The following is a 22,739-nucleotide window of genomic DNA, read 5'->3' as shown; positions in this document are numbered from 1 at the left end:
TCAAATCCAGTAGTAGTCGTTGTTGTACTCAATCTGTATTAAATTCAAGAATTTTTTTTATTATTATAGATATATTGTAGATTGATTGTAGCTAATATGGTTACACTCCTACCTGAGAAGAGGAGGAAGAAGATCCTCCCGGTGGCATCATGTGTGGAAAACTACAGCTCCCAGAATGCAACGCTGCGGCCTGGCCTTGACCCTGCTCTGCATACATGTCATGAGGGACCTGCGGAGGGGGGCTGGCGTAGTAATACGGCGAGGAGGATGATGAAGAGGAGGATGAGGAAGTTGAGGAGGGCGTATCGCCGAGTTGGGCCGACAGGAAGGAGATGTAACGGATGGCGAGGCGAAGCGTCTCGATCTTGGTGAGGGTCTGGCCCGTGGGGGCCACTGAGGGTGGCAAGTAGGACCTCAGGTGGTGCAGAGCCTTGGTCAGGTCCCTCATCCTTAGCTTTTCCTTCTCGCTGGCGCTCTCACGCTGCTTACTCCGGACCCTCACCGCCCTCCCGGGCTTTCTCTGCGAGGCCACGCCAAGGCTGGAATTATATCCCGATTTGGTGGCTTTCTGAAGAAGAGGTGACGGCGATGAGTCCGGGGAGAGGGTCTCTGGCGACGAGACTCCGGAGAGGTCCGAGTCGGAGAACCACTGCTGGTAGTGCAGGCTGTACTCGAGCAAAGAGGAAGAAGAAATGTTGTTGGCCATGTTGCTAGACAGAGCAGGATTTTGAGTGTGTGCCGTTCTGCTCCCAAGCTGCCTTTTTAAAGTCCAGGCCGGAGTCCAGAAGGTGCCAAGTGACACCTCCGCATATTCCCCCCCCACCACACACACACATACTCACAGACATAGAGAGTGGCCATGGCTGGGAAAAGCAGCAGCAGGAGTAGAAGTGTGAATTTTGACTCCTCCTCAGAACAATAAACACTCTTTCTAAGGTTTGTGTCTCTGGTTAAGCAGAGATGAGTTTGGCACATGTTCCGATATTTACGTATGGCATGCTCTCGCACGGTAGTCAACATAAGATGATAAGTGACAAGAAAGTAATGATAGCAGTTGCAAGCTAATCCTTGCAATTACTGTATGCTTAAAGTAAGCTTTCATCTAGCTATTCATTCTCTGAATCGCTTATCCTCAGAAAGGTCACGGAGGGTTTGTTTAAAAAAAAAAAAACATTATTATTTTTTTTTTTTAGTTGCCTGGTCGTGTTCACATTTTCTGGGGGGAGGAAGTTGGATTGAAATAAAGACAAAGCAGGGAGTTGTGAGAAAGTAGTTACTTAGCCTGTGTTGCTAAACAAAAGTTAGCTAAACTTTTTTTTTCTAAAACTTTTTTTTTGGAAAGCTGGGAAAATGGAACACTAGATGACAACGGGGAAGAGTGATGACAAAATATACGGAACAAAAATATAGCCGCGACATATTTTCATAATTTTTTAAAAGTATTTATTAGAACAAGGACAATTCACACCTGCGTAAATGTGCCAAAATTAGCATACAGCTAATTTACAGTCATAGTCTTATAGATGGTAGCATAAAAGCTTGATAAGACATAACAAGATATTCACTTTTTTGCTCCCACCTTTCACCAGCTAAACCTAAATTGATCAGATTTCTTTCTATTGTACTGTTGATTTGTATCTAAATGTGTATTAGTGAACACTTCTCCTTTGCCGAGATAATCTATCCATCTCACTGGTGTGGTGTACCAAGATGCTGGTTAGAGTGATTAGCGCACAGGTGTGCCTGAGGCTCTGACACAATGAGAGGCGTCCTTAAAATGTGTAGTCATCTCGACATTGCTAGTTTTGAGTACAAAACGCGCAGTTGGTATGCTGACCGCAGTAATGTCCACCTTGTGATATGAATATTTGTCCAGCATACGCTGTCTCCAAAGTCCACTTGCATATGCAGGGCCGGGAATAATGGGAGTGTTGAAAATATTTCTGTTTGATAGAATTCAGTTTATAACTCCTGAATGAACAGTATTGCGATAACGATAATTGAACCACGGAGACGATTGATTTGTGACACGCGTCAATAACGTAATTTTGACAAGGAGCACAGACGTCGCAGTTCTCTAAACATTTGTTCCTTCTCGCTCCTCGATTGGATCTCGAGTGGGAGGCGCTTCCATGTAAATCACCGGAGGGCAACTCCGGTCCTCGAGGGTCACTGTCCAGCATGTTTTAGATGTTAGCTTCCTCCCAAAAAAAGCAAGTCAGATTTAATCTGCATTCATTTTCATCTCCTATTTCTTCTTGTTTTCTTTTCTATTTGCTAGTTTTACGTAGCGCCCCTAAGTTTTCCGACTGAGACACCACATGACTGAAATGCCTTGTGTTACAAGCTACATTTATGTGAACTGTGTGAAAAGACGATTAGAAAAACGTTTTATTGTTAAAGATTCAGTAAATGCTAATGTTAGCCTTTAAAAAAAAATAGTATTGCTATGCATGCTAATGTTAGCTTGAAAGTATTATCGAAGCGAGTTATGCAGTGTTCAGTTTTTGGAAGGAAGTTGGAGGGAAAAAGGAAAAACATGACAAAACTAGGGGGGAGAGTGGTGAAAAAGTAGGGTTGTGTTGCAAAGAAAATCAATCCTCTTCAAAATAACTTAATTTCCTAGCTGTGTTCACTTTTGTGAAAGTTGCACAAAAAGTTACTAACAAGGGAACGGAACATGAGTTCAGAAAGGGAGAGAGTGGTGATCATGTAGTTACTTTGCCTGTGTTGCTGGCTAATCTGAGAAAACATGCACATTTAATTTTAATTTTTTATTATTTTTTTTTTGTATTTTATAAACATTTTGTATTAGTTAGGCCTTATTAAAAAGCGCTACAGTTGCTATCTTGAAAATAGACCATGAACTTTTAGACCAAAAAAGAGTCATCCACACATTTACTGCTTTTGATCAACCACATACTGCATTATGTCTAAAAATGCTTTTTCTGCACGAATGATTGAGTGTGTAATGCCGATGATGTCGTGCACTGAGGTGTGAAGCCTTCACGCTGATGAGAAAAGATGAAGCCCAAGGTGTCACTTCGCACCTCAGCTGTGAGAACCTCGCTCTGACCATTTCTTTTCCTTGTTTGAACAACACTCAACCGTGCGACTTTTTCACACTGAATCTGAAGGTTTGCTTGCAGTAATCTTGATTATATTTCATGTTTGGAACACTTTGGATATAGCATTGCACTGTTGGGAATCTCCTATAAAAAGTCCCGATACTTGTAGACACAAATGTTATATGAGCATTAAAAGCACCCAAATTTTTGTTTTTAATCTATTAAATTATTTTAACACTTTCTAATTTCATGATTATTCTCAATTGTTGAACAAAATTTTATAAGTCAATGTTTTTATCTCAGAATATGTTATCAAAATATAGTTTTAATGTTGTACAGTAAAATACACAGACAATTTTTGAGATGACAAAAATCCCAATTGTTTTACATTTTTAATTATTTGTTTTTTGTCACAATTAATCACCAATATACAACATTACAATTTGTTTTATTATTTATTATTATTTTTATTATTTTTTTTTTATCATGTTCAATCTATTTAATTTTGTTAGTTCCAGATAAAAATATGAAACTTCTGTTTATCTCAAGTGTATTGAAAATAATCAAATTAATATCAATACAAAAATGTATAATGCAATGTTGGAATTTCACCTGTATCTGACACGTTTGGATCATTAAACACGTTGAAAAATATGAATTGTAGCTCGATTTGACAAACAACTTATTGTTACAGGAGGATTGAAAAAACAATGTAGACTAAAATAATTTTAATATTCCCCATCTTTGGTTCCTAAAGAGCTCTGAAGGGTTAAACTAGGCACTTTCTGTGTCAAGTGGAGGGCAGAGCGAACCGGGCTTGAACCCGTGCCACGACCCGCTCATGCACTGCGGCTGAGGTGAGGCTGTGGGAGTGTGGCGGGCAGTTTGGCACCTCTCTCGGGGGTCATCGCCCACCCACAGCAGGCTCTGAGGCCGGGCCGCCCGCCACCTGTCTGGACCCTTCGGCCAATCTTGCCGCGACCTCCACATGGAAGCTTTTCACTCATTCAAGAGACCGCCGCCAAAGTAAATCAATTAATTTGAATTAAACTCAATTTTGCTATTAAAATGTTTGCATTATTCACTGGATGGAGTACATGCTAAAGAATGCTTTATTGAAGTATGATAACAAAATGAAAAAGATTAACACAAAAGGAATAAGTTAAAAAAAAAAGGTGCAGAAAAACATAATTTTTAAAAAGTTCTAGAAGCAAATACAATCAAAGAATAAATGGAAAAAAATACAATTAAATAAAAAAAATACTGCATAAACAAAAAACTATAAATGATTAAATTGATCAAATAAAAGAGTTTAGAAATTCAAAATGAACAAAAATAATTGAGCATAAAAAATAAGCTAATAATAAAAAGTTCGTCTAATTTATTTTAATTTGAAATATCTTATAAAACCAAACAAAAAAAATTACACTCATAAAGTATAAATAGCAAATGAAGTAGCAAAATCCTGCACGCAAAAAGTAGTTTAAAGCTACAATTAAAAAGATAGAGCCAGAAACAATCATTATTTAAATAAATATATTTACTCTTTAATTAAGTTGCAACCACCCCTCTGCCAAAAAATATTATTCGTGCCCTGTTCAGTTTTGTAACACTTTTTGTGTTCAACCAAAAATAAAAGGTTTAGTCGTTTGTCGCTTACTATATGTTGTCATTTTATATTCAGCATGCTGACAATTGGGAAAATTTCCACTTAAAAAGTGTTTAGCACCATCAGTTGAATTTGTGGAATGGAATCTTCAACGTCAAATTTGCTATATTGCATCTGATTGATTTTGTGTCATTTTCAAGCAGTTGTGCGTGCAATGCTGCGTGAACGTGCGTTTCTGTGTGTGTTTAGTGGGGGTAGCGCGGTGCGGTTGACGGGGTCACATTGGACACCTTAGGTGTGAAAGGAGGTTGGAACGAGGAGGTTATCCAAAGGTGGACGGTAAATTTCATTTAATTGTGACAGGGTGACATGCACACTCATGAAGGCGATTGGGAGATTAGTGTCGGAATAGTCATATATTGTCAACATATTAGTGAGTGAGTGGCGATAAAGATGGACTCATCATCATGAGTGTGTCAGAGTAAACATGTCCTCCTACTTGCGCTAGCTCACACTTGTGTGCTGACATGTTTTTGCACATAGAACTGCAAGCAAACCCACCCTCTTAATACACAACTGCCCTCATACTATTTATTTTCGCAATCCTTGTTTGACATATGTTGTATGTTACTAACAATGTTAATGTAATGTTAGATGTCCCTTGAGAACATTTGAAGTCATTATCCAATAATGAATAAAAAGCAAAACGTTGGACCAACATCCCTCGTCTTTATTCAAGTCATGACAGAACTACTATGTTACATCTAATTTACACAGGTCTACAATATTTACAAGCACGAGTATTATATTCATTGAATATTTTGTTGACGTAAAATCACATACACACACGCACACACACAGAGAGAGAATGCGCACACTCATGGCAAGTCACACACTCGTCAGAAATGTTGACACGTGTTGTCAGAAACGTAGCAGGTTTGTTTAAGAATGTTCTTTGTCAGTCACAATGTTACAGTGAGAAAATTATAGCAAAAACACACTAATACACGATGTGGAGTCATTCCCATTAAAAAAAAATAATAATAAAATAAATACACACGCACACACAAGAAACGCCCGCAGAACATTAGGACTACAAGACACAAAATGATGAAAAGATGGGGTGGGAAATCCGAAAGAAGACCGGAAAACGTTAACTAAACTCTTAAACAGAAATTAAGCTATGCATGATATTGAAATTTGACTAGTCAACACAAGACACAACTGTGGAATGAAGAGGAATTTTCTACACTATCGCATCAGTTCTTTCTTGTAATAGTTTCCACCAAGGTCAATTTTAGTGTTAAATCCGGATCTAGTTTAGGATAGCCATTGTTGTGCAAGCTACTCGAAGAGCGCAAGTTCGTGGCAGCGTAACACAGATTTTTAGATCTGATTCGCAGTTAAGGGCCGCTAGCGTTATAAGCTTGACGTTTTAAAGCGCAAGCCGTCACTGCCATATTCGTCCTCAAGTCGATACATTGTTGCAGCTGAGCACCAAATTTTGTGATTAAAAAAAAAAAAAAAAAACTTTAAAATGTTTCTATTGTTTCAGTAAAACCTAAAAAAAAATCATGTCATATGGAGTTACATCTTTTTTGTTAGACAAAGATGAAAAAAAAAAGCATCCAAAACAGTGATCCATTCCGTTATTTAATTCTTCACAAGTCACGCTGACTAGCACACAGTTTACGTTTTTGTCGGATGAACTCAATAGTTTGTCTCTCGTGCAACTTAAAAGTACTGACAAAGAAACAAAATACCACATCAACTACAAACGAATATCTTAAATATATATCGTTTTTCTGGTACAACTTTACCAAAGTTCCAGAGATCTGCTCTTTGTTTGACTGAGACAATTTGTTAAAAAGCGAACTGTTAGCAAGTCAAACATTGATCCATTTTATTCGATTTTTTTACCACGATTTTACAGCGACTAGCATGTTTAAGCATTTTTAAGTCGAGTTATCAAAACACCAGAGTATTATTTGTTTGTTTTGGGGCTTAAAAATATATATACAATAAAACTCACAAAATTCCGATATTTGTTGGAGATCATTTTTTAAAACATCAAGCCGTTGGCATTTCAAAAAGTGATTTCAGACAGGCTAAAAGCTCATTTTAGCACTTTTATGTCGACTAAAACGTCTACGCAGTGGGCTGATCCAAATATTTTTGGGGTCGCTAACGCTATGTAAACGTTAAGTGTTAGCCGCCAATGAATTCAACGTAGAAGAGGAAGGCCACACAGTAAACACGATGGAGGACGTGTTGTTTGTCTCCCGCTCACTGTTACCGGGAAATGCAAGTGTACTGCTTGGTGGAAACTTTTGGCCTTTTCCGGACTTGACGAGGAACCGAAGCACAACATGGCGACAGGAAGTACATTACCTTTTAAAGCACTCTTCTGTCTTTTCAACACGGACCTCAAAGGACATGACTATGTTACTTGTGTAAACTGAAGACGGAGGAAAATACAAATAAAAAGAGGAATACTAGTTTCATATTCACACATGATCCAGGTGGGCCTGAGGATCGGAACGGGAACAGCAAGTGAAGGTCAGGTCCACGTAGGCAATGTAAAACATTCAGTTCTGGATCCACGGTCTTTGCCCCAAATGACTAGTGGTCAGCCGCGGTCAGACGGCCCGTTGGCGGCAGTAATGTCGGCGCAGGCGGTGACGTTTGGCTCTGTTCAAGACAGGATCTTCTCCCGCGTCTCGGGCAGCTTGAGCGCCAGCAGACCCCCGCAGACGAGTGCAGAGAAGGCCAAGAAGATGGGGATGATCTTGGTGATGCCCACGAATGCCGCAAAGATGAAGCTGGCGATGATGGCGGCCAACTTGCAGATTCCGTTGAGGATGCCAAACGCTGTGCCTCTGCAAAGTTGTATTCAAGACAATAATGTCTCTTTATTAACTCCATAAACAGGAAGTGGTCCTTAATGTTAGTATTACTAAGATGCTTCTTGATGTTTTCAGGGAAGAGTAAGGATGATTAAATGAATGTAAATTATTGTAAACACTGATCCAGTTGTTGAGTGAAATCATGTCTGGAACAATGTTAGCAAAGAAGCTAAGACCCGTTGAAGTTACAAAAACTAGATGTAGCTGTAGTTCTGTCCACTGTATTAATTTGGATGGTTTAGACATTTTTTTCTTATGCTGCATAAACATTTTCCATGTTGTGCCTCACATCACGCATTCAGGTACCTTTTTTTTTGCTCCAAATTAGCCTTCAGTATGACTCAGAAGAAATGAAAAACTATTACAAAACGGACAGCGTTATTGAAAAGTTGAAATGTATTTCTGTTTAAAAAAATAAATAATTAATAGCTCAACATGAGGAATATGTTCGTCTTTGGTTTGGTGAACTCTACTATCTGTAGAGTTGGATGCAGCATAATTTGACTTTGAGGCCCAAGGTCCAATTAACATAACAACAGTCACCTATTATGTCATCCTTGTCAGTTCTCAAACCATCCAGGACATACTGCATCAAATTAGGCTGTTATCCTTGAAGGACTTTTCTAAAGATGATGCACAAGAAAGTCAGGAAACGACTTGGGACATGAATTCCTGGAACCATGTCCTGTGGTCTGTCGAGACCAAAATCTCGTTTGGCGTTATGATATCCACGGAGTTCACTGCCCAATATTACACTTTAGCGATGTGTCATTTCTTTAGTGTTGTCCAATGAAAAGATATACAGTTAGTATTTAACAAAAATGTGAGGGGTGTTTACCTGTTACTCAACCCTTACTCAAGCGACCCAACCTCAATCCAGAGAGGTTCTGCAATTATAGGCTGGTGTCAGATCCCCCATTCCCTACAAAATCTACCTACTTAACCACCCACCCACCTACCCTACCTTACCTACGCTATCCTACCTAGCTTGCTACCTACATATCTTTCTCATATACTTATTCACCTACCCCTCCACTTAACTACCTACCTACTGACAATTAATGAGACATCATTTGAGGTTTTAGTATCCTCTGACTAACTTTACCTTTTAGATGACGGGTACAGTTCCACAGAAATGACCTCCAGTCCGTTCCAGGCTGCCACACTGGCACCATAGAATAGACACTGCCAACATATAACCGCTCCTTGACTGAAGCTCAGAAGCAGTAGAAAGGTACAGGCGGACGACGCCAACATAGAACCACCTGGAAAGAGAAAATATCAAAAATCATTCCATTTTCCGGTTTCCACCAGGCGATACGGTTTGGTTCAGTTCTGTACAGTGTGCATTTGATGGCATTTCCCTGATCAAAAATAGCACTCATTCGATGATTCTGACCTATTATCCGTATTCGTCCGATTTTATCCATGAAAAGCGCTGAGATGATGTTGCCTGGCAGCACCGCCAAGCTACCCAGGAAGCTAACCAGATAAATGACGATGTCGTTCTCCTCCTGGAAATTGAGGTGGCAGCCTTTCTTGGGGTGCAGGAAGGTGGTGTTCTCCATGCGGCAGTCTTTGAACTTCTCTTGCCACAGATCTGGCGAATAACAATATTCCGGAGTTGTTGGTAAATAGATTGGTTGGTAGAGAGGCAGGTAAGTTAATAAGTTGATCAACAGGTAGATAGGTAAGTGGTAGATTAGGTTGGTAGATTGAGGGACAGATTCAGTGGGTAGATTAAGTTAGTAGGAGTTTAATAGGGTTGATTTTTAATTAGATAGATTAGGTACAGCAGGTGGGTATATCCAAATTTTGGTAGTCATCTAAATCCGATAGGGGCGTCGGTCGGTAGGTTTTACCTGTATTGTAGAAAACAGTGTTTTTGATGGTGCAGTTCTCAAAGAAGCTGTTGGTGGACTTGATGTCCTCAAAGTAGCAGTTCTCAAACAAAGAGTCTTCAAACTTGACCGACTTGATCTCGATGTTTGCAAACCTAAAAAGCATCACGTCCACACACACACACACACACACACACACACCAGCGCGTTCACTTCAATTCTTGTAGGTTCACGCCCTGATATTGTGACGGAGACTGTGACCGTACTTGTCGTGGATGTACTCGCCCTCGCGGTGCACCTGGTTGACTAGCGAGAAGTTGAAGTGGAAACGCTCCACGCGCTCCCGGTGGAAAATGCGCACTTTAGATTCATACTCTTCATACTGCATGTACTTGATCATGTCGGGGAACCACACGCCGAGCCCATGGTAGCTAACACACACACACACATACACACAAACATGTTATCTCGCTGATGCTAACAGTTTAGCCTTGCCATCCATTAACCCTTAGGTGAGAATTCTTTCCAAAGACCCCTGAATGTTAAAAAGCTGTCTAAATTTGATGTGGAAAAAAAATTCTGAATGATATGATAATAATAGTTTTTTAGGGATAAAAATTAGAACACTACCAGAATAAAGTTATATTTTTTTAAATCATTTTTTTTCATCTCAACAATAATTTTGGATTTTGTTGGGGTAAAAAGTTGTAGTTTTACAAGAATAACAATAGGCCACTGTATTTGTTCAAAATAAACTACACACATTTGCATGTGTTTTTCATTAACATTTTTTTTTTTTTTTTTAAATAAGACTCAATGAATAGCAAAAAAAAAGCATAGGGAAAATTCATTTGGAAGTTTGAAGCCAAGGTGGGGGAGGCATAATTAGGTTTTTTTTTTTGTTTTATTAGCACGCTGGTCTCCATAAATAGGTATTTATTTTGTAAAATAATGCAATATAATTTATTGGTCATTATTTTGCAAACGCGCAAGTATTAGCTTGCGGACTAGCCGTTGGCCCCTGGACCTCAGTTTGAGAAGCATTGTGTTGAAATACCTGAAGGCCAGACAGAACCAAACGATGACCAGGAAGAGGCCTTGTAGTCGCAGATCGGGCGCAGACAGTGACATCACGTTAGCCATCACCTGATAAGAGAAAAAGGAAGCAAACAGTGTGAGGATGGGAATGGATTTGAGAAGAGCATAGGTGGCTCGTTAGCGACCTGCTGCAGCATGGTCATGTGTCTGACGGTCCAACGCTGGAAGGCCGTGCCCGTGTCACTCTGGATTTCGATGAACTCGTCCTCCTGCGTCTGCGGTGTTTTGATGTTGGTCACCTGTGTTGCAAAACAAAAGAAAAAAAAATGTCAATATGGCACTCTTGCACTTTAAACCTTTGTCTTTTCATAGATACCGTTAAGTTTTAGAATTTCTTTTAAACCTCAGAGCAGATTATCTAGATGTATTTATTTATTTTTCATGGTGGTCTACTGGTTAGCACGTCCGCCTTACAGAACACCTCAGGGCTTGATTCAGGGATCCTTCCTGTGTGGAGTTTGCATGTTCTCCCTGTGCCAACGTGGATTTTCTCCTGGTATTTCGGTTTCCTCCCACATTCCAAAGACATGCCTGGTAGGTTGAACACTCTTAAATTGTCCCTAAGTGTGATTGTGAGTGCGGATGGTTGTTTGTCTTTGTGTGCCCTGCAATTGGCTGGCAACCAGTTCAGGGTGTACCCCACCTACTGCCCGAAGATAGCTGGAAGAGGCTCCAGCACTGCCCGCGACGCTAGTGAGGAGAAGCGGATGGACTGCAAAGAGTGATACTTCAATAACAAATGTACAAATCTTTTGCTGCTTCCCATCCAAATAGCTAACTTTTTTAAAGTGTTAAATTTCAAGCCTTGATTTTAGTTTGTTAATAATAAACCAACCACTCACAGTGAAGACTCTCTCAGGTTCGCCTTTGGCCTTCCAGTTGGTGTCGTGAACACGACGCAGGACCATCCAAGCCTCGTCGTGTCGCGCGCTCTGAAATGAACCAAAATGTAACATTTGTATGAATATTTTCTTTGTAGCTACATGTATTTTTACATCTCCCACTTTTTGGTTTATATTTTTTATTGTTAACACAAAGATAAAACAGCAAGGCTGTGTTTGGAATTATTCACCCGTTCCCGACTACCTACTGGGTGGAATTTGCTGAAATGTAAAACATACCAGATCAATTTCATCTATGAGTACATTAATCAAATTATATTAAAATATTTTTCATATTTACCGTAACCAAGAAAAAAAACCTTGGTACAGCAATACATTTTTTTTTTTTTTTTTTTTTAATAAACACTACTTTCCCTGTGATTGATAGCTCTGTGAATAAAAACGCCGAGCTCCATCACCATCATCTCATTTATCATTTATGCTCTATTTTTACACTGAACGCTGCAGCCAGGTATGCAGTTGTGTAAGAATGTTTGTATTCGGGGGCCCGGCTGTCACCCACCCAGCCAATAATAACCCCGCATGTGGTTAAGCGGCTGACAACGTGCTGGAAGACACCGGCGGGTGCACGGTGTTCCGGTTGACGGCTTCGCGAGCCGTCGCTACCTTGGCATAGCGACGGCGTGTTGCTTTTGGACGGAAGGTGTCTCAATAGAAAGACCCCAAGCTCGTTGACTTAACGTAATACACTGCAAAACAGAAGACTAATAACTATGTGTCGCTGACCTCCAGGAGGAATCGCGGACTCTCCGGCATGAAGACAACGCCGACGAGAGCGGCCAGAGCGGGAAAGAGACACACCAGGATGAAGAGTCTCCAGCTGTGCATCTGGAATTCTGTGCCGATGGCAAAGCCCCAACCTGGCAGCACATATAGACAACATTTCATAGTAAGCCTGAGTCGAAATGAAATGGCAAATTTGTCAGTGTTCCTGTCGAATCTACTTGTCCTTTCTCTTTTGTGTGGTGCTGCGACGCTCTCCGATATGCGGATTAGTACATTGCTGTCGTATGTACGTGCGCGGAGACCCCCTGCCTATTCACGGGTCAAATTGAACAAATTCAAACCAAGTTGTTTTTTTTTTTTAATTATTATTTTTCGGTGGCACCTGTGCTCACTCCCCAATTGACATTTAGGAGGAGGAGTTAAATTTAGCCCGGGTTGTTTGCTGAAGTAACAGAGACACTTCAGTGTATGTGCGTGTACATAACGTATCATTGATGTTTGTGAAAGCGTGCACATTTGAACATTGTTGACATTGTCTTGGATGTTTATGAAAACGTAGACGGTTTAAAATTGTCCAACTCGAGGCCTGGGGGCCAGATCAGGCCCACCGCATCCCTTGACGTGGCCCACTAAAGCGAATAAAGTGTGTCTACTCCAGGATAAATGGCTTTGTTCTTTTTTTGATAATGTTGGCAGAAAATGTGTCTTTAATAAGGTTTTTATTGATAATAAAATTAAAAAAAGAATTTTTGAAAAACATTTCAGTTAATGAAATAATATAAAAATAAGAGTGATTTAAAAAAAAAAAAAAAACTAACTAAAACTACATTTTAGGTGTGTAAAACTGAATAGAACTAACTATGATTGTAGCGAAAATGTCGAGCTTTTGTATCTATCAATATCATATACTTTTTTACTTACGCAATAAAAATGAATTAAAATTAACAAATCTTTTCTAAAACTGCTGTAATTGAAACCAATGGATTAAAAAAAAATAATTCTATAAAAACATTTTCTTCACTTCTACCAAATATTACAAACATTTTTTTCACCAAATTTCTTCTTAACATAAACTAAATAGTTGTACTGTACTGAGATATCGCCATTCCCGAATGTCCCATGCCTACTCGAGTTCAAATATATTTATTCATTAGTTAACAATATACAAAATAAATATGAAACACTCATAATGTTTTGCAGTCATACTGGCCTCCAGAGGTAAACCATTAGAATGTGCCCCACTACAAGGAGTTTGAGACCAAAACGTGTATGGCGGTGCTCGTCAAGAGTCATGAATTGGATGTGTGTGCGTGTGTGTGTGTGTGTGTGTTACCATAGTGGGGGATGATCCCCCAGGCAGTGAAGGAGGCGTAGAGGCCACCCAACATCCAGAACATGCAAAGCCAGCTTAGATGTTCGCCACGTTTGTCCATCTGCAGGAACTCAGTGAAGTACGTGTACACAATAGGGATGGAGCCTCCGATCCTAGAAGAAATTTCTCACTAATTATTCACCAGTCTTGTAATGGAAAAAATGTGAATGCACCTTAGTGTACCCTCGCCATTTTTACGGTGTGTGTGTATACAGTTTGAACAATCAGCATTTTTTCCATTGCCGGTCCGTGGTATTTTGACGGTCTGTTAGCATTAAGCTTGTGACCTTTTTCAAAAAATACAATTATTTGATTAGGTTGAACATTTGAATGCTTTAACGACAATGCAGTGCAGTAAATGTTAACTGGAAGTGACAAACAGCTTGAAGCAAGCACAATTGGCATCTTATTTAGAAGACTGTTTGAGCAAGAGAGTGAGAAGGAACACTTTAAAATGTGTTTTTATACTGTAATTTCACAGTTGCATAAATAAAACAAAACTAAACAAAACTGATAAATAAAACTAAAAAGAACACTAAACATAGCCAATTCAATAGCAAAAGTAGGATATGTGATTCAATAAATGGATACATAATAAAAACTCTTTTAAATAAAACACCAAAAAATAAGATAATTCACTTAGTAAAATATAAATAAAATTTTAAATAAAGAACAATTATTTACATGTATATCCATCAACAGTATATGTCGGTCTATCTACAAACCTTGTAAAAGTTGTAATTCACTAAATCTGGTCGGTTATAATGTGAAATATTTATTTTGAGCTCCAGTATATCTGCTAAAGGTTAATAGATAATAATCCCAGATTGTCTCATTGCATCCTATAGAATGCAAATGTGAACGTTAATTAAAATAATGCTGCAAATGTGGATTATTTACGGTAAAGGTCAGCGGTAATGACATTGACATTTTGCACATGCAAATATGAATTTAAATGAAGTCAAATGTGTGTGCATCTCACCCGAAGCCGGAGCAGAACCTGAAGAAGAGGAAGAAGCCGTAACTCTGAGCGAAGCACGACAGGAAGGAGAAGAGCAGGTCGATGGACAGCACGTAGATCAAGCACTTCCTGCGCCCCATTTTGTCGCACAGACCCCCCCACACCAGCGCGCCCACCATCATGGCCACGTACACCAGCAAGCCTGACGGACAATGGGCATATCACTGTTACGCATTGTGGCATATCAGTCATCCTACTCATCAAAGCATCAAGCAAAATATTAGGAACACATATACAATATAATCAAGACAAACATTTTGCCTTTCGGAAGACAATAATGCTCACACAAATACTTTGGAATATTTTCCCCTCTAACCAAACACTGCAAAGTAAAATGATCTATTATCTCTCCATCCATTATCCAAACAGCTTCTCCTCACAAAGGTTGTGGGCGCCTTGGAGCCTAACCCAGCTGTCTCTAGAATAATAAAATCATTTTAAACCTTTAATTTGTTTTAAAAGAACATACTAAAACAGATGGGCAACTGGCGTCCCCTGGGCTACATGTGGCCCTTGCCCACATTTGAATTGGCCCCTGTTTTATTGTTGCATGAGCCATTCTAAAATGCAATACCACGGAATGGCAGACTTTGCTCACCAACTCTGAGACTGTAATTGTGCATCAGACGTGAGTGTGTCATGTCCTCGATAACGCACACTCTTATTTTCACTTTTTTATATTTCACAAATTATTCTATTTTCCGTTTTTTGTTGCCTTTTTAGGTACCACGCTTTACCAGACACCTGTGAATTTCCAATTACATAAACCAACATGTCAATGTAAATTAAAATAGATTGAAATCAATGATATTGAATTGTATTTATTATTGTTTTCATTTTGAAAATATTATGTCGTGTTTTTATGTCATACTATTTCTATCTAGTTTATTTCAATACGTCCACGAGTGTGTCAATTAAAAGTAATCATTATTGACCTTGTAGAGGACCTCATTACATGCGTCACTTAACCTAATGTGGCCTGAGTCTGCGGCAATAGAAATACATCTGACGTCCACTGGGAGGCGCCCTTGTCCCTTCTTTGAGCGCGCAGAAGTCTCCCATTTGATTTGCAAATGTATGTTTTTAGAGACTGACTTCATGTTGACGCCAGCGATCAAGATGGTGGAATATTCATGCGGAAGAAATAAGAAATAAAGGTCAGCGTCATAAAACGGTGAAGTCGGTGAGTGGCAAATGTTTTTCCGCCGCCATTAAGGATTTGTAAATGGTGCCGCCTCGGTCAGCAGGTGTTCAAGTCCAGTTGAGCCATTATTGTACAGCTTCGAAGACTGACCCGTCGCGCTGCCCATTAGATACAAACTATTATGAACTAAGTCTTTATGTCCCACGGGGGGGATTTAATAGACCCCCTTGTCATCCGTGCCTCCCAACCTGCTCTGTTTTACTACACAGCTCTAAATACAGCCTGCCCATAAACGGCTTAACTGCACGTGCTGCCGTCGTGTGCGCCTTCGCTGTAGATTAGTGGCCCGACGCCGTGCACGGCGCACGCCTCCTCCTACGGAACTTGGACCACCTCCTACAAGTTATCTCCTAAAGCGGAGGCATTAAAGCAAAGAAGGAACTGCCCTTAAATGACTGATGCTGTATTGTGTTTGATATTGAATACAGAGTACTCATTCAATGTGAATAATGCACATACTGTTTTCTGAGTCGTTTCCTTGGTGGTTTTTGTGTTTTTATGGATTCAATGGAGGAAAACGGGAAAAACCCTTGCTCGTGTGTGAAAGCTAACAAACAGATTAACTAATTAACCTTCCTTACACACACTTGACTGACTGACAAACGAACCAATTAAATTTGTAACTAACTAACTAAGTGGCCAACCAATTGAATGATTGACTGACTGAGTGGTTGACTAACTAACATACCATCTAAATAACCAACTACAAGTATTTAGTATAATTCTACTATACTAATACCAAATGGCCTGACCAACCAACCCTTTGACTAACTAACAATACAATCAATTCACTGGACAACCAATTAACCAACCTACTTATTAACCAGCATACTAACCCACCCAACCACCAACCAACCAATTATTTAACTACCCAATTAACCACCTGACTGACCAACCAATCAATGAACCAACCAACTTTCATCTGAGCAACTACTACCTGACCCGAATAACACAAACCCACTGTTTAAACTAACCAATCAACCAACCAAGTACTTAACCTACCTACAACAACTAGCCTTACATGCATCCAACCAACTAACCTACTAACCAACCTACCAATCAACCAGCCAACTAACCTAGCATGCAACCAACCACTTAATTGACTGACCAACCAATTCAATAACCAACCTTTCAACAGGGATACTGGCTGACAAAACAGTTAACAAACTAACTAACCTACATCAAAGCAACCACCATCGACCCACCTGACCAACTAGCTAACCAACCTACATCCAAGGAAACAACCTTAACATTAGTGACAAAGCCACCATCTAATTATCTAGCCACATGGCCATCCAAACCAACCACTCACTTGACTTACAGACTTACTTGACTAACCAATGAACCAACTAACTAGCCAAGCAACCAATGCACTAACTCACTGTGTTCCAAACAAACCAAACCTCTACTCTGACACTTTTGCATTTCAACAGCTGTCAAAAATAAGAATCAATTTGATTGTAATGGTCAAGCATTCCAACTCATTTCTATTTGAATTGCCCTTCCAATCCTCCTGGTTAGGAGCCAAGAAAAAGTCCAGTCCAATAAAGAACTGATCATGTGGTCCATTAAGAGGAAGAAGCAAAGAATTGTTATTCTGAATCCCATCTGTGTCCCCGCTGGAGGAGCATGAGTGTGAATCAAAGTGGATCATTCTGCTGATATGATTCATATTCTCATCGCTGACGGCCCGCCGCTCCCCTCCGGCTCTGCCCAAACAAGACGCCGCCAGCCCATTTACACCGGGGCCTTTCTCCCGCTTTGACTGCAGGACCGTCAGAGGCTCGAAGCGTGTCTGACAGCACTTTGCCACTACCACTGCAGCAGCATGTTCCGTATTAGCTCGCCAACACACACCGCACACAAACACACACACAGGTAGGATGCAATCACCACCCGCATCCTGATCCATCTCCCACACTACAGCTTCCCTGGAGCCTGTTGTTAAGATGAAATGATGTACACTCTAGCTGTGCAGCAGGCCGCAGGAACAAGTTGAGAGGCTTTCATTTGCTCCTTGCAGGAGGAGAAACAGACGTTATTTCCCTATGATTTGGACCTGCCTTGCATACTGATTATGAGTCCTCGTCCTACGGCTACTATCAACACACACAAATAATGAATCGGTTGGTTTTTCCTGCAAATAGCAAAGATAGGGAAAAAATTGCATACAGGCACATTTGCGAATCGCAAACTGCAAAATAATTTTCACCTTAATTTTGCAGATGGAGGTGAGCATTTATGATACCCTTGAAACTCATAGTTAAAAATCGTCAAGCAAGAGACGTTCATTGTTTGTTATCTTGAGCTTTTTAATAGCCACTGGACAGTTAAAAAATGAGTGGCGAAGAGTCTTGTAACTTCTTCCACTAACAACCCAGGCTAAACTAAAGTCCTCCGTGACAAGTCTCAGTCGAGATGCATCACTTCAACATACTTCTTTCCTCTCAGCTTGCTTTGGAGCCATTATACGACATCTTAAAGCATTGTAAAAGGAGCAGAAATAACATGAATACGTCACATTTTCTGCAAATAGTTGATCGATTCCAAAGGGAAAAATGCAAATAGGTGACTTAAGGTGTTTACTCTACGCAATTTCTGCCACACAAAACAATCCATGTAAGAAGACCAACTTGGGATTTTATGTATAAAGTTTAAGGATGCTTGTTGTATGACCCAAAACCCGACCATTAAAGCAAAAGATGACTGAAAACAGCGTGCAATATTGGAAGCCCAATTCCAAAAAAACTTATTTTAACCCTCAAGGACAACGGTATTATTTCTTCATATCATGCAGACCGCACGTCCATGACATTGACATGTTGTTTGGTTATAATGAATGCAAGAGCCTTCAATCAGTTAATATGCTACTCTTAAATGATTAGGTGCTGTGGGCGATACTTTACCACTTCAGTCTTGTTGTTGACATTATAATGTGATTTAATTGCTGATCTTCTGAGACGCTGCTCTCACTTTGCCCCAAAACAAGTGGACTAAAAAGTGAAAATATAATTCCTTGATTTGCACCCTTACCTGGTGGGCCAACCGTTCAAAGACTTATGTGGAAATTGGTAGTTTGTGTAATCTATTTAACTGACTGACCGACTGATCCACCAAACACATAATGACGCTCATCCCTCCTACACCGATACACCGACAACCAACCAAAACAAGCAACAACTAATGAGCTAACCAATCAACCAACCAACAACAAGCAAACTACCATCCATCCGACAATCCACCCAACTCCAACCAAACTAACTAACCAAACAACCACCCAAAACCTACAACCAACCAAAATAACCAACCACAAAAACAACCAACCAACCAAACAAGTTACCCAATATAACTAACTAACTAACTAACTAACCTATGAATTTACGACACAAAAACTTACTAACCAAGCAGCCAAACATGGATCCACCCAGGGCCAACAAACTAACCAACTAAATAACTAAGGGAGTAACAGCTCAAAAGGTAACCAGCTAACCCACAAAACAATCAATAAACCAATCAGCCATAAAAATATAAATCAACCAACACACAAGCCAACCATACTGATACTACATTGCGTCCTTGGATGATCACCCTAAATTGATTTTTATCACCCACATTTCACACAACAGTGGAACACCTGCTTAGCACAGCCTCGTCACAGTGTAGGGGTCATAGGTTTGAAACTGGGCTCCGGCCTGCGTAGTTTTCCTCCCACATTCTAAGAACATGCGTGGTCGCTTAACTGAAGACCCTAATCTAAGTCTATAGGTGTTATTGTGAGTGTAAATGTTTGTTCTTCATTGTGTGCCATGTGATTGGCAGGCGACTAGTTTAGGTTGTGGTCCGCCTACCGCCCGAAGACCACTGGGATAGGATCCAGCGCATTCCTGATCCAATAGCATCGATCACCAGTTCAAAAAATGGCTGGATGGACATTACTCACAAAACACAAGCCGTAAATAAACCGGCGGTGATGGTCAGTGCAAAAGGGCTTATCTACAGCCGTGGTTCTCAACTTGATTGTTTTTTTTTTGTTTTTTGTCGTTGTTTTTTTGTTGTTGTTGTTTTTTTACTAGCTGTCCGCAACTCACCCAAAAAGAAAATGCGACCCACTTTTGGATCCCAACCCACCAGTTGAGAACCACTGATTTACAGTATGCTGTCAGTCATCTTGGGGTGTCTTTCAACATATGTTGGTCCTTTCCCCGCTACTTACCCAACAAGCCCTTGTCAGAGTTGGATATACACATGTCCTTCTCGGCGCTGGGCATGACAAAGCCCACCACGAAGCCGTCCACGCCGTCGGCCATCAGCGCCAGGCCCAGCACGACGAAGAGCATCCACTGGAAGCGACCGTGTCCGCAGTCCTCCATGATGGTCTCGTATTGCTCGGGCAGGTTGTCCTCGTCGTATTCCTCCTGCTGGGCGGCCAGCCGAGCCTTCCGCTTGGCCTCGAGGCGCGCAGCCCGCCGGGCCTCTTTGATCTCGTCCGGGTGCGGCACGCCCTGGTACTCGCCCTCGTACATCTGCTCATCCTCGTCTGCGCCCTCTGTGGCATCGCTGGCGGCGTCTTCCTCCTGAGGCGGGTAGTCCGTCTGGTAGGGGTATCCGTCCTGACTGCCGCCATCTTGGCTGTAGGTGTACTCGACCACTTCGGTCACCTGCTGGTTGACGTTGTTCTGATAGGGGTCGTTCATGATTTCTTCCAGGTCCTGATCTGGCGGGCTTGAAGGCTTCTGGTACTCCGAAACGTACGGGTGTCTTCTCCGAGGCCTCAGCGGCTGCGACGATGTACTATGATCTTCGCATGCTCAACCTAAAACACCAAACATGTTCTCATCGTGACCACAACATCCCCAGCCATGCAGTGAGTGAACAACAATGTGTTTCAGTACTCCAACAATATGGATGCGGGACAGGTATTACTGATACCAAGAATTTCAAAACATTGTATATGCCACGCACAAAGCGTTGGCGGCATTACGTTTTTGGGTGAAATTTTACGACTCTATCATGCACCATAATCTTTTCAATTTGACAGAACACTTTCTTTTTTAAGGTATGCAGCCAAGTGCAAATCCAGAGTTGCGTGCAAGGATGGTGGCTTTCACGCGCTTATTGTTATTATAATTAGTAATATTCTAAATATGTGAAGCGATTACTCATGATATAATTTTTTTCTCAAAAATAATTAGGAAACAGATAAATAGCAATATGCATCACTTTATTTCTATAAATCTCTGCCAATGTTCACATTTTCAAATGTTCCCTTCTACAACATTCCATGGAAAAAACAATTTCCCAGTCCTTGGTAGTTGCAGGCACCACCTTGGTGACCTCTGACTTATACAAATTAAATAATATAAATAATAAATACAATGCAATGAAAAATCACGAATATCTGAGCTAAAATAACTCATAAATAGTATATACTGAATATATAGTCTTACATTAACACTGGCTAGCTTCTTTTTGCACTTTAAGAATGCGACTGCCTCACAACTCACTTTCACATTTCACCTTCCTTATTAAAGTATCAACTACAATAAGATACAATGAAATATGTGCATTAAGAAATATATAAAATAGTAAAATTAATAAAATCACAATAGTTAGCTTTTTATTGTTTCATAATTTCTCCCTCATCCAAAAGGAATTTGAATAATAACAATAAAGTAAGTTTTAAATATATTTTTACAGTTAAATCATGTAGGCTATACAATAAAAATAAAATAATACAAAAGCATTGTTGTGTTATTGTTATGTTTTACTAATAAACACTTTGTTATGAAACAGTTATGAATTTACTTTAAGACTCTGCCGGTGCAGTTTCTTACGGGTTTCACAATGCTAACTTTTTACCCTTAGAATATTTATATTGATATAATTTTTTTTAGAAATTATTTTAGGTTTCCACCAACATCCCGGGATGATCTCTTATTAATTGTTTAAATACATTGTTTGGTCTTTTCTAGTGGTGCAAAATTCAGCTGCATAGGCCTCATTAGTGGCATTCAAAACAGCATTTAGCCAGCAACTAAAAATGCGAGTAAAATAATATTTATATCTAATCTCATCTGACCTTACTGAGTCTAAGGGCAAATGGTACTGATGTCCACTCATCCATTTTACTCATTTAACTAGTAATAAGTAACTTAATGTCACTTTAGTCAATGTAATTGACCTGTAATGTCCATAATTTTAGTACTAGATATGTAAGGATGTATCTATCAAAGTGGATAAGGGACATTTTAGTCCTGCCGGAGGCTTAGTTGGGCTACAACCTTTGATCAGTCTCAACAATATCGATTAATGAGCACTGCTTTTTGTAGATAATAAAAAATAAAGTTAATCATATAGTTCTCTTACCAGATGGGGCCTTCCATTAAACCACTTCGGAACACATAAAAAAGGTCCAATGGGCATTTTCAAAGGTCCAAAGCTGACATGTCAGTTTATCCCGAGACCGTGATGCCGTCAAGCCTGAGGGATTAGGATCCAACCTCACGATACGACAACTCCCCCACCAGTCCCCTCCGCCCAACCCCCACCCTGCCTCACCCGGGGATCATCCCCACAGGAGTCCGACCCCCACCTGCGTGGACTAATGGTTCGGTCCTGTCTGTGACACCCAGCTCAAACAGCTGAGATCTCTTGTTAAAAGGACTCAGGACACCAGTAGCTGGCTCATTTGGATTCTCTGTCTGTGCACTTTTTTGCATTGTCCTCCATGATAATGCAAGGCCGACTCATTTATCTCTCGGTCTGTAGAAAAAAACTATAATTGAATGAAGGGGAGCACAGACACGCTAGAAAAAAAAACTCCATGTCCATCTGACTTGGAAAAAAACATAACTTTTGCCACTAACTCCTTAAGGCCTCTACACACCAATCCAATTTTGGATGTTGTGGCCAACTGTGGCCTCGGTCTTGAAGTCGGCACGTCCTACCGGAAAATGACGGAAGAACACACCATAAAAACCGACGGTGACGCC

At 40.3% G+C, this 22,739-nt stretch overlaps 2 protein-coding genes across 2 annotated transcripts; both read right to left on the bottom strand.

The window, feature by feature from the left end:
- Positions 1–706, bottom strand: LOC148337062 (mesogenin-1-like). Its single transcript, XM_088297256.1, has 2 exons — positions 113–706; positions 1–33 (listed from the first exon to the last, which is right to left on the bottom strand). The coding sequence occupies exons 1-2, from the start codon at positions 704–706 to the stop codon at positions 1–3; spliced, it is 627 nt and encodes a 208-aa protein (XP_088153382.1).
- Positions 707–5,386: 4,680 nt separating this feature from the next.
- sv2ba (synaptic vesicle glycoprotein 2Ba) lies at positions 5,387–22,257 on the bottom strand. Its single transcript, XM_088296246.1, has 13 exons — positions 22,114–22,257; positions 19,961–20,560; positions 14,505–14,685; positions 13,484–13,635; positions 12,151–12,284; positions 11,365–11,454; positions 10,648–10,761; positions 10,482–10,570; positions 9,691–9,855; positions 9,446–9,579; positions 8,983–9,183; positions 8,689–8,848; positions 5,387–7,556 (listed from the first exon to the last, which is right to left on the bottom strand). Exons 2-13 carry the CDS (start codon positions 20,439–20,441, stop codon positions 7,373–7,375), a joined length of 2,085 nt encoding a protein of 694 aa, XP_088152372.1. The 5' UTR covers positions 20,442–20,560; positions 22,114–22,257; the 3' UTR covers positions 5,387–7,372.
- Between the last annotated feature and the right edge of the window lie 482 nt (positions 22,258–22,739).

Source organism: Idiotropiscis lumnitzeri, chromosome 5, assembly GCF_059441095.1.
Source record: "Idiotropiscis lumnitzeri isolate Australia: NSW breed Sydney's pygmy pipehorse chromosome 5, RoL_Ilum_1.0, whole genome shotgun sequence".
Lineage (NCBI taxonomy): Eukaryota > Metazoa > Chordata > Actinopteri > Syngnathiformes > Syngnathidae > Idiotropiscis > Idiotropiscis lumnitzeri.
This window is presented reverse-complemented; position numbering and strand designations above follow the sequence as displayed.